The sequence below is a fragment of the Antechinus flavipes genome, chromosome 2 (genome assembly GCF_016432865.1).
Source record: "Antechinus flavipes isolate AdamAnt ecotype Samford, QLD, Australia chromosome 2, AdamAnt_v2, whole genome shotgun sequence".
In the NCBI taxonomy this organism is placed as follows: domain Eukaryota; kingdom Metazoa; phylum Chordata; class Mammalia; order Dasyuromorphia; family Dasyuridae; genus Antechinus; species Antechinus flavipes.
This window is the reverse complement of record NC_067399.1, coordinates 540981260-540993992: the sequence shown is the minus strand read 5'-3', so window position 1 is coordinate 540993992 and position 12733 is coordinate 540981260. Positions and strand designations below refer to the sequence as shown.

At 39.4% G+C, this 12733-nt stretch overlaps 1 protein-coding gene across 1 annotated transcript in view; it reads left to right on the top strand.

Moving 5' to 3' along the window:
- The first annotated feature begins 1896 nt into the window (after positions 1-1896).
- The window catches only part of SLC24A1 (solute carrier family 24 member 1), a 37063-nt gene continuing 26226 nt past the window's right edge, over positions 1897-12733 (top strand). Inside the window, exons 1-2 of the mRNA XM_051973952.1 lie at positions 1897-3675; positions 9513-9566. Of these exons, the coding sequence (XP_051829912.1) occupies positions 1897-3675; positions 9513-9566 (1833 nt within the window). The remainder of the gene's footprint in view (positions 3676-9512; positions 9567-12733) is intronic.

Genomic DNA, 12733 nt, shown 5'->3' with positions numbered 1-12733 from the left:
TATTTGGGGATAGCTCTAAATGAGCTTTAAGATCTATGATCTTAATTGCAAAACCCTAATTAATTTAGTTACAATTTTATAATTTTGCAAAATCTTAATTAACAATTTTATGATTTTCTGATTTAATATTAATTCTTTTTTTTTTTTTTTGGAAAAAACTGTTCACAATAATGTTTATTGTTCTGTTGTTTTCAGTCATTATTAGACTCCTTGTGATCCTATGTAGGGTTTTCTCCGCAATTATATTGAAATAATTTGCCACTTCCCTCTCCAACTCATTTTACTAAAGAGGAATTTGAGGTGAGCCTTGCCCAGGGTCACATATCTAGCAAGTGTTTGAGGCCGAATTGAAACTCAGGAAGATGATTCTTCCTGACTTTAGGTCTGTCACTCTAACGCAGGGCTTCTTAAACTTTTCCATTCTTGGCCCCTTTTCATCTGAGAGATTTTTTTGTGACACCTGTCTCAAATCTGAACTCAGATGTTAGAACGTGTCGTATATTCAGAACCAGGACTGCAGTGAAGTCTGGGGATGCAACTGTAACAAACACTGCCAGAAACACCTCAGATTCATTATGTGATCGATTTTAAAATAATTTTTGGTCATGGAATTTTCAGAAACCATTTTTGTTGCTAAATTTTTCATGACCCCCACATTCAATTACAAAAGTCCAGTTGGGGTGGCAACAAATTTAAGAAGCTTTGCTTTAGAAAGAAGTGATTGTTTCTTGTCTTAACTCATTGTTGGTTAGCATCTTAGTAAGGTGGACTGAGTATTGGATTTGGAGTTAAAGAACCTGGTTCAAATTTGACTCTTCAATTAGTTACCTGTGTACCCTTAGGCTAATCACTAAACCTAAATTTATTCAGGTATACAATGAGCCAAACCCTCAGCTGACTTTTTAGATCTATGCCAGTGGCAAATCTCCCAATTTATAAGTTTCAAGTTCAGACTTATTAATTACTGTTGTACTTCAGCTTGAAGAGCCCCTCAAACAATTACTTAAGAAATGTTAATTACTGCTTAAGTGCCAAGCCCTTTTGTCTTTCTTGCTTTACACAGAAAAAACATTTCTAGGGTGGCAGATAAAAACATTCAATTTTCTTAGTCCTGATCTTCCTTTTTTGTTCTCTCTGAATTTCCATTTTCTACTTTTCTACTTTTAGCAATCCCTTCACTATATCTATGGGGAGAATGAGAAGTCGAATGTTGTTGGGGCTACTGAACACACTGCTAGAACCTTATCGTTAAAGTTTGACAGAGAAAATGATCCATTAGTAGGACTGGAGAGCACAAAGAATGGCAGCATGGGGGAAGGGGAAGGACTTGGGATCAGAAGGCCTGGCTTTGAGAGCAGATCATGCCATTCACTAGCTATGTGACCTTAGAAAAGCACTTCAATTCTTTGGGTATTGCCTTCCTCATCTATAAAATGAAGATTTGGACAAATGATACTTGAGGCCCTTTCTGGTTCTAACAATCTTTTAATTGCCCTCTTCAGAACAGCCTGACTCTTATCTCCAGAGGCCAGCTGGTGGTATCCATGTTATTGGAGGCTATGTTATTGCTGCTCTTCCCATAGTCTTCCTACAGAAAGTACAAGACAGGTTACTATTTCCTTTCATGCATACACCTCACTGCCCTGTTGAGTGAGACTCTCCTCACTTCTGGGAATTTGTCCTTAAAGGTTGTGACATAAATATTGGAGTCTCTAAGACTGGCAGTCTCATTTAAGTATGACAATTCTTACAGGAAAATATCTTTTTTTTTCAGGTTTGCAGACACTTCCTGGGATTCATGACCCACCTCTCCCTAATGACCTCCCCGAATCCTGGAGCCAACTCTATTTTCCACTGGTTGGAATGAGAATCCTTTTCTAAGAGTGACTGGTCATAATGGGGAAACTGATCAAATTTGGGAGGCAGGAGAAGCGGTTAGCTCGTTGTAAGAAGCTCCAATGTAATCGAGTCCTTTTTCTTTTGGGCATGATACTCATTGGCTCTTCTTACCACTTTCTGAAGAACCACTGGTCCATGCCTAAACTGTGGACAACCATGTATTCTCAGAACCCTGTGAAAATGGCCAGTCGGGATCTTTCTGATAGTGAAACAGTAATATCAAACAGTGACCATCAGGAATCCATTCTAGAAATGGAAGACAGTACACTGCACTCACAAGTTACAGAAGGCAGGGACAAGTTAACAACCTCAGCAACTATTGCAAAGAAAAACTTAAACACACCCAGGAGAATAATGGATAACTCTACCCCAGGGACTCCAGAGACACCTAGGAGAAGGAAGAAAAATTATACTCCAACCACATTCAGTAGAAATGTTCAGAGACCTACCTCAACTACTCCTAAAAAAATTGAGAATCATGTGATTATTCCCAAGGTAAAAGAGAAAATCAATGACACAATGACACTTAGGAAAACAATGGAAAAGAAGCTTCTGGCTATCCCCAAAAGAACAGTAAAAAATATCCCAAGAACCCCCAAAGGAATAGTTGAGAATACCCCAACTAGTTTAAAAAGAATAATAGAGAACACTGTCTCACCTTCAGCAAAAGTAGTAGTACAAACAACTCCAACTATTCCTAAAAGAATAAAGGAAAAAAACCCAGCTGTTCCCAAAAGAGTAATGGAGAATACTTCAATTACCTCCAAGAGAGTAGTGGAAAAGAAGAATTCAAATATTTCAAAGAGAAGAGGAGCAGAAAATTCCCCAACTGCTCATCCAACAATGATGGAGACAAGCACTGTGGTACCTAGCACAACAGTGGAGAACACCACCTCTCCTGGATTGGGAGTCATGAATACCCCAACCAGAGCTAGGGTATGGACATCGAGAACCTCTTCAACCAGGGTGATGATGAAGAAAACTTCTTCAGTCACTCTCAGGGAAGGAGCACATAACACAACATCCTCTGCCATGGGCATCATTACCCCTACCGCCCAGATCCGGGACTGTGTTTTTGTAGATCATGTCCCAACAGTTCCTGTCAGCCTTTCTCCTTCAACAGAAATGACACCTCTTTCTGATGAGGATAGCCATAGCTCCCCTACAGATCCTAAACTGTTGGGCTTTCATCCCAAGGGAGAATACCCTGAAGACCTGTTCAGTGTGGAGGAACGGAAGCAAGGCTGGGTGGTCTTACATCTCTTTGGAATGATATATGTGTTTGTGGCTTTGGCCATTGTGTGTGATGAATTCTTTGTCCCAGCATTGGGAGTCATCACCGATAAGCTACAGATCTCTGAGGATGTGGCTGGAGCCACCTTCATGGCAGCTGGGGGCTCTGCTCCTGAGCTCTTCACATCACTCATTGGTGTTTTCATCTCTCACAGCAATGTGGGCATTGGCACAATTGTGGGCTCTGCTGTGTTCAATATCCTCTTTGTCATCGGCACTTGTGCTTTGTTCTCCAAAGAAGTCCTCAACCTCACTTGGTGGCCCCTGTTCCGAGATGTCTCCTTTTATATCTTTGACTTGATGATGCTCATCATCTTCTTTTTGGACAGCATGATCACCTGGTGGGAGAGCTTAATGCTCCTCATGGCTTATGGTTTCTATGTCTTTACCATGAAATGGAACCAACAACTTGAAATCTGGGTTAAAGAACAGCTTAACAAGAGGACAGTGCCCAAGATTATGATTGGAATAGGTCTCAATAAGGTAAGGGCAGAATTCACCACTGGGGAGATGGAGGAAGAGGTCTTTGTAAAAGGTTGTCCCCTTTTTTTTGAGGGCTGGAGATGGATATTTGGGTGTTGAAGGGGGGATTCTCCAGGTTGTGAAGGAATCTGACCAATTGTGAGAATCAGGAGAGAAAAAAAAAAGACTGGCCAAAAATTGTACCTGAAACCAATTCCAAGTGATAAGTCCCCCAGTAGGAAAGTGGAAGAGGTAATGTGGATGGGGTTTCCCAGAGAAGAAATTTCTCAATCTAAGCCTTTGGATACACAGGGAATGATATGAAGTGCTTAAATGGGAAAGATATGGAGATTTTATTGTGATACTCAGTAGAGTACACTGGGTTGCATTAGTCAAATTTTCCTTAAATACCAAAGGTGTCAGATGGGAATAGGGAATTTAGACATTTAAACTTATTCTATGAAATGTCTGTGCAATGATCCAGTGAGGAAGTCTTCTAATTTTAGTAACCTTACTTTAGTACCTCCCTTCTGACATGCTCTATCAGTCCCAGAAATGAATGTGAATCTTTCCACCACTGAGTATGGAGAGAGAGGAAGGAGTAGTTATTAAAATGATAGACTGGGACTCTATTAAGTAGCTGCCCAGAAAGTAGTAAAGAAGGCAGTCCAATAACCAAATGGACATCATTGCTTGGAAAGGGGCATTCCAAAAACATTCTGAGCACATTCTGAGTTCACAAATGGTCATTAAGCTATTATCTGGGAGAAGAGAGAAGAAGAAAATGGCTAGGGGTTCTTTGTTCAAGTACCTTTTTTCATAATTAAGAGTGAGGAGGAAAAGCCAGGGAGAGAAATCTCCTGTTGACTCTGGGTTCAAATCTTGTCTGTCACTTAATAGCTTTCTGACCTTGGGCAAGCATTTCATCTCTAGTGGTCTCAGTTTTCTCACTTATAAAATGAAAGGGAATAAACTAGATGCTCTTTAAGTTATCTTTCAGTTCTTAATTGTGATGCTCTGACTAAGTCCAAGGGCCACAAGTCATTATAGAGCACCTAATATGTTCTGAGAGAATAGAAATAATTCTTGCCCTTCCCTTTAAGAGTTTACTATCTAGATAGACTAAGATAAAATAACATAATATATGCTGGAAATCTGGAGTGTTTGGATAATGAGTGTTTCAGGGAGGAATAAATTTCTATCCTGCATTTTAATGTCCCCCCATGAGAATGGTCCTCAGTGATCATTACCTCAAGCTATTTACTCTTATTTCAACCTTAAAGGGGCAGAGAAGCTATAGGTTGAGTGGGGGGGATTGTGATTTCTTTATATCAGCATATGTGTTAGGAAAATAAATTTAAAATTGTAAAAATGGGCTCACAGAATTTTAAGCAAAAGCTTACTTATATTCTGTTTTTGGAAGATGTGAACCAAGATGAGGAAAGGATCATAAACCATAACCTCAAACCATTTCCTAGAATTGGATCTGATACTAGCCAATGTTGTAGGTGCAAAGGACAGAAGGCTTTATTTCCTTAATTTGAAGTAGCTTTGGTGTTGAACCCAACATTGTCTTGGCCAAACTGCAGAAAATATGATCTCTATCATTTCTTTAGTGTGGAAGGAACACTGGCCTGAAAGACTGGATTTATAGTCACAATTTAGCCTGTGAGACTATCTTTGGGCCATAGTTTTAATCATCTATAAAATAAAGAGGCTTTACTAGATGATTTCCAAAGTCCTTTCAAGCTTTAACATTGTATTCTAAATAAATAACAAAAGCAAAGTATCAAGGAGAATGTATAATACATGAAACAGACTATTTTCAACTACTTTAGCAGTCATTAATTTGTGCGACAAGCTTATGTGCCTTTTTAAAAAAAAATCAATATATCTTCTCCGTTCACTGTCAGGATCTCTGTTAGAATCAGAATGCTAGAGTTGGCAAGGAGTGTAGAGATAACATAGGTCCAAAACTTCATCTTATAGAATAAGGAAAGGGAAAGGGAAGCTAAGTGTGACCAAGAGAATTAGTGGCTGAGCTGGGATTGAAGAAGTCTTCTGATTCTCAGTTTGGTGGTCTTTCCATGATAGAAAATTATTTCTGGCACTGTATTGGTAACAGCTAAGCATTACATTCTGTATTTTAAAGCAATAAAGCTTTATTTCTTCTTCTTTTAAAAATTTCTCTACTTAGGAATATTCATTAATTCAGACCAAGACAGGATCTGTAAAGATTTTCAAAATCTTTTTTTTTAATAGGTGAATTTTGTCTTTTTAAGACCCTCTTGATTCCTGAATTTCAGTGATCAAGAACCTGCTCTGATTTGACTAGATAGTATAACTATTTATCTAGACTTTTTTCAACAAGTCCAAGGGCAGATTATTCCTTTCTGAATTCATAAAGAGATACTTTGAAGGTTTAATATTTTATCTTAAGTAAGCCATGTCAGTAATGTACAGTCATGTTTTAAAAGAGTCTAATGCAAAACTCTAGTCCTCATTCTCATAAATTATTTAGCTTCCACCATTAAAATGAGCAAATCCATCTCCCAGAATGCCCTTTTTCATGGAAGGATAACCTTTGATTACTGGGCTGCACTCTTCACTTAGTGCATTGGTAGATATTTAACAGAGCAGCTTCCTCCCTCTCCTTTCCCTGACTTGTCTCACTTATTTTAATTAACTTTGGCTTCAAAAAATAAGTAACTTAGGAGACATGGAAGTTGGTGAGGAAGAGGGAGAGAGGTGAGGAATTGAGAAGCATGGCAAGGGACTTGAAGTTTACAATGGAGGATTGTTGGTAATTTGAAGCATAAAAAAGTCAATTCTAGAGGCAGCTAGGTGGGACCGTGGATAAATCTTGGGTCCTGGAATCAAGAGGAATTGAGTTCTAATGTAACCTCAAACATTTAGCTGTGTAACCCTGTGAGAGTCATTTAACCCCAATTGTCCCCAAAAGAAAAAGTCAATGCTAAACCAGATTCTTTAGAAAGGATCTTTCTTGAAAGAATATAGTGACTAGGGGACAAAAGGAGTCAGTATATACAACCTATTTCATTGCAAAGAGTTTCGAATTTAAAAAATCACTTAGCCATCATATAGTTCACCTCTAATATTATAATTGAGAAAATTGACCTCAGGTGACATCTGTTCAAAGTAACAGTAGGAAGTGACAGAATCTGAATACAGATCCTCTAAGACTAAATCTAACGCCTCTTTCATTCACTTCACTGCTTTTTTCAGCTCTATTTGGGCTAGGAGAGAAAGGAACTAGACTCAAGGACAGCTATAGATTTGGGGGAACATTTAATCTATAACCTACATTAGTACTTTTCTTTTCTATTATTTATTTATCCCTGTGTCTGAATTTTAAAAAGAAAACTATAGAGAAATATGGTGTAGTTGACAGAGATCTGGCCTCAAAGCCAAAAAGACCTACATTCAAAACTTGCCTCTCAACACATCCTGGTTTTGAGACACTGAGGAAATTATTTAGCCTCCCAGAGATAGGGGGTATTTCCAAATCTGGGAATTCCCTTTTCAAATGAAATTCCAGGTCTAGTCTTGATTCCTCTCCTTTATCCTATAGGCTAATCACAGCAAGCACAAATTTTCCGGTTGTCAAGAATAATTAGAAACATCACAGATTTTTGTGGCAGAGAAGATGATAAAGGACTGAACTTGGAGTGAGAAATCCTGGTCTCAAATCCCATCCTCCTTTGAGAACTAACTATATGATCCTGGGCATTATTAGCCTTAGCTTTCTAACCTATAAAATGGGTGTGATAATACCTATTATACCTATCTCAAGGTACTTTGTGAGGTTCAAACAAGATGATGGGCATAAAATGCTTCACAAACTTTAAAACCATAAATGTGAGCCACTACTATTATATGATCAGCCTTGGCTTCCACAAGTTTAAGCAAGTCATTTTAGGAATATTTCCAAATTTTGTCTATTACCCTCATGTTCTTGTTCTACTTCCTTTAGTGCTCTTGGGAAAAGATCTTATTATTCATTATTCTCATTATTCATTCATTCATTCAACATTTGTTAGGCACTTTTTGTATCATTGCTGCTGATTGTAGAATATTGACTACATATCTATTGCTTACACTTGGCTAGAAAGCAGAGAAATCAATTCCTCATATTAATAGGTAATAATAGTCAAGGAAGATGTAGTCAACCAAGAGGTCCTCATTATTTAGAGCATCCCATCCCATCACCCACAATGGCAACCAAATGGTTTCTTTTTTGTTTTTAACCAAATGGAAGATGAAAGAGGAGTCTACTATACCCTTTCCTGAGTGAGCTACTTCTATTGTGAGAATTAAATTAGATGATGAAAAATTAGACAAAAGTTCAAAATGGTCTATCAATATGAAGTATATTATTGTTAATGAGAATAAATAAAACAATTTACTGAATAACTCGAAAGTACTTTTGAATTAAACTCTTGAAGGATAGCATTGATGAGTCAGAAAAGCAGTGACTACTTCTACCTTAGGCAAAATATTGCTTATTTTGTTGACCTGAATTAAGGAATCAACTGTCCAAAAACTTTATAGAATGGCCCTATATAATTTTCTGTATCTTTGGGAAAGATATTCCCTTTCCTCCCTCACCTCTGATATAACTTGATAAAAAGAAAGCTAGGAAACAATGCTCCAGAAATTCCAGAAAACCAGTTGGGCAAGTGTTGCCCAATTTTTTCAATTTAGTTATCTTTATGCTATTTCATCAGAATCTTGTTTTAAAACTCCATCAGTAGCTAAGGAGTCCAGATCAATAATTGCCAGGCTACAAATATAGAATGAACTAGAAACTATCTTATCCAATATCATATTATCAACAAGAGAGACCCTGAGACATGCTAATACTGTAGATAATTGTAGTAGTTACATTATTTATTTATCAAGAATAATTTACCAAATGCCTATTATAATAATGAAAGGCATGAAAGCATTTTGAAAATTTTAAAGCATTCTACAAAGGACAGATATTATTATTAATAATAATATATGTTACATGATAAGTACAATGTATCATTTAGATGGCATTTTTGAAACATGATCATTCTGACTTCCTGGAGCTGACAGTATGATTAGGGAGACAATAGTTATCCACATGAAAAATAATGAAGCAGCTAACATAAGGATAAATGCCAACTGAAGAATCCAGACAATAAGAACTCCAGGAAGTGGGGAGTTCTTCCAGCTGAGTTGGTAAGGCTTTGAGGTGGAGATAAGAGCTAAGATTTGGATAGGGAGAGAAGAAGGATGAATGATCCCTAAGGGAGCAAGGAGAGAAGAGAGAGGTGAGAGGTGTGAAAAAAGGCTCAGAAATGAGCAAGAACATAGTATGTTGGAGAGCAAGGACTAGATTAGTAGTGGCCTAAAAGGCAATATTGGAAAATGAGTAGGGGAGTAGAGGAGAAGGAAGGGAAAAAATTTCCGTGATAAATTTATTATATTATTTTATAATAGCAAGTTGTTCATAATAGTTAGTTTCATGTACAATTATCATTTTATTATTCTATTATGTTATAGAAATAATTGTCTTATTTCATAATTTTAAAATAAATAAAAACATTTTTAAAAAGAAAATGAGTAGATTGGGCTCAGATTATGGAAGGTTTTAAATATCAATCTAAGGAGTTTAGACCCATTTAGATAATTTCTAAAACTGGATTAACTCTTAGATATAGATGAGAAATATTTTATCATGTTCGAATAGTCAAATAAATAGCATGGCATTAGGTGGCTTCCCCTGAGCACACAGAATGCAGATGTATGTGGAAGACTGGAGGCTGTTATTGGTGTGACATTCCTATGACTCTTGTCCCTGTTTGTAGACAGGCAATGGTGACATCCCTGTGGATGATGTGGAAGACAGCAAGAAACTGAAGGTGAGTGGTGGCAGGGGCCTGAAATGGTGTGGGAAGCCCAGGGATGGGAGAGGGAACACTTTAGGGGAAGGTGTATCTGTTGGGCTTAATAGATACTGGGGAGTAATATCCTGGGAGTTAGAAATCTAATCCCCACTCTGCAACTAGTCTAGATGTATGATTTTGGACAAGAAGAAGATAATATTTATATTTATAAAGCTTTTGATTCATATTATTTCATTTGATTCTTACCATAACTCTGTGAAGTCGGTGCTGTTAGCTTTATACTAATTTTACAGATGAGGAAACTGAAGTTCTGAGACGCTAAGCGATTTGCCCAGGATCTCACATGGGAATAATCATAGCATCCTGACTTCTGCAGGCCAGGGCTCTTTCTGCCTTATGTGGGCAAGTCATCAACATGCTCTCAGCTTTGGTTTTTTCATCTATTAAGTGAGGGGGTTGGACTACGTGATATCTGAGGTCCCTTCCAGCTTTAACACTATGAGCTAAGAGTCTAAAATAATATGAAGCATGAAAAAAAGAGAGACTTTTGAGGTCCAAATGAAAAGAAAATATACCTATAATGGGAGGTAAGGAGGTACTCTTGCTGGATGTTCAGGATTTCCAAAACTCTGCTCCTTAAGGTCTCTGACTACCGATTTATCACAGGGTTCTTTCTGGAATCTGGGGGTAGATTATAGGGGAAAACCACCTATTTTCCAAGAGAGACCTTCTAGACTGTACCCATAAACACAGCTGTTATTTCCTTTTCTCTCTCTCTTCTTCCCCCCAAATCTAAAGAAATCCGCCAACCCCCTGACTCATGATTTTGGGAGGTTATGAAAGCTAGATGATACCTTAATAGCCTGAGTGATCTAGACTGTAGCCACTAGAGGGCGAGATGACCTCAATGCAGAGTGTGTGTGTGTGTGTGTGTGTGTGTGTGTGTGTGTGTGTGTGTGTGTGTGTGAGATTCACGTTGTGTGCATGCACAGGTATGTGTACATTTATTGTCAGGTCAGTGTATCCCACCTGGGAGCTTGTGTCTGGGAGCATCTGCACGCATTGATCTCTTCCCTGGGGTGGGGTGAGTTGAGGGACCACCTGGAAGCTCTTGCAGAATCACTCTGATCTCCAAGTAAAGCAGCCTCTGGGCAGTGGGGAGTTGTGGGAGGGGGTCTGTGGTGCAGGTGATAAGCCAGTCTGGGAAATCAGCGCGGAGCCCTCCGCGACGTCTCCTGCCGACGAGAAGCGAGCGCAATGCAGACTGAGGCTGCTGTGCTGTCTCCCCTTGCTCAGCTCCCGTCCAGTCTGACCCGAGGAAACGGTACGACCTCGCTACACAACTGCACCATTCGCAGTACCATCTACCAGCTCATGCTGCACACGCTGGACCCTCTAGGGGAAGGTAAGTGAAGTTTCTCCAAACCTGCCTGGAGCCTGGACCAGCCAATACCTTCGCCTCCTACAGCTGGAGAACTGGGTCCTCAAAGTCTCAGAGGCGAGAGTCAGAGAGACAAAACACAGAAGGAGATAGAGACAGTGAGGGAGGAAGATAGAGCCCAAAACAGAGCTAACGGCACAGAAAAGAGACAGGGAAAGACACATCAGAGGGCATTTAGAGACAAAGTCAGAAAGAGACAGGGCTTCGAGCAGACGACGCAAGGGCAGCAGAGCTGTGCCCAAGACCTGTGGAACTTCGGATGGGACTGGATGACTTGTCAAATCCCCAGAGATCACCACAGCTCCTCAGCCAATAACTGGCGAGCTCCCAAGGGGCTTAGCCTCTGATAAAGTGAGTATTTGCTTTCTCTTCTTGTGAAGATGTTACTCAAGGATCAGTTGGGCTGTTGTGACCCAGTTCTCCAGTTCCCCACAAAGGGAGGGAGGGGTGAATGTGATAGCAGTTACTTGGGCACATTTTCCTCTTGTGGGCCCACCTCCTATCCAGGGCTGACTTATACTCTCAAGGCTGCCCTCTACCTTTCAGGGAATGGAAGCTGAGCTGGCCTGGAATGCCAGTGGAATAGGTAAGGCCCGAGTTCCTTGTAACACTGGAGGGGTCTGAGCAAAGACAAACAATCACCTTTGGGGATAATGTGGAAGAAGTTCATGCCCTGAGAAGGGGGCTGGCCCAGATGCCTTAATCTAAGGTTCTTTTCAACTGGGAACCTGTGATTCCATTATTTATCCTTGAGAAATGAATACAGTAGTGGCAGTCAGTCACAAGCATTTATTAAGTGATTGCTACGTGTCTAGAACTGCTAAGTGCTGGGGATATGAAGAAAGGCAAAAACCAGTCCCCATCCTCAAGGAGCAAACATTCTTATGGAAAAGACAACATGTAAATAACCAGGTACATAAAAAATAATACAGAGTGGATGCAAGGCGCTCTGGAGGGGAAGATATTTGCAGCTCAGAGGGGAGGGAACTGGAAAAAGCTTCCGGAGAAGGAGGTTTAGTCTTTGTATCTCAACTGAGTCTTCAAGTAAGGCAGGGTAATTGAGGCAGAGGTGAGGAGGTAGGAAATTTCAGGCATGGAGGACAGTTGTGAAGATGGAAGATTAAGGGTGCTAAGGAGTGTAGTTGTATTCTGGAATGCCTGAAAAGGGTTAAGATCTAACATGGCTGACTAGGAAAAGAGATTGTAAAGAATTTTTCATGGCAAACAGAGAACTTTTTATTTGATTCAGGAAGATTATAAAGAGCTTTGCACACCTTCAAGTCTATATAAATGTTAGTTACTATTATCTTAATTATTAATAGAGAGTCATTGTAGCTTGTTGTCTAGGGGGATGACATCATCAGACCTATATTTCAGGAAAATATAGTGGAGGATGGATTAGAATGGGGAGAGATTTGAGGCCAGGAGACCCATTAGAAGGCTCTTGCAGTAAAAGAGATGAGAGGTGATGAAGTCCTGTATAAAAGTAGCTGTGTGAATCGAGAAGAGAATTATACAGCACATGTTGTGAAAGTAGAAATGACAAGATTTGACAACATATTGGATATGTGAGGTGAGGGAGAGTGAAGAGTCAAGGATGAAATTCAAGTTGAGAGGCTGAGTGATTGGGAGCATGGCGGTCTTTTTGATAGTAATAGAAAAGTTCAGAAGTGGGGGAGAATTTGGGGGAAAAAAATGAGTTCTGTTTTGGACATAAAGTTCACAAGATGTTCCATGCAAG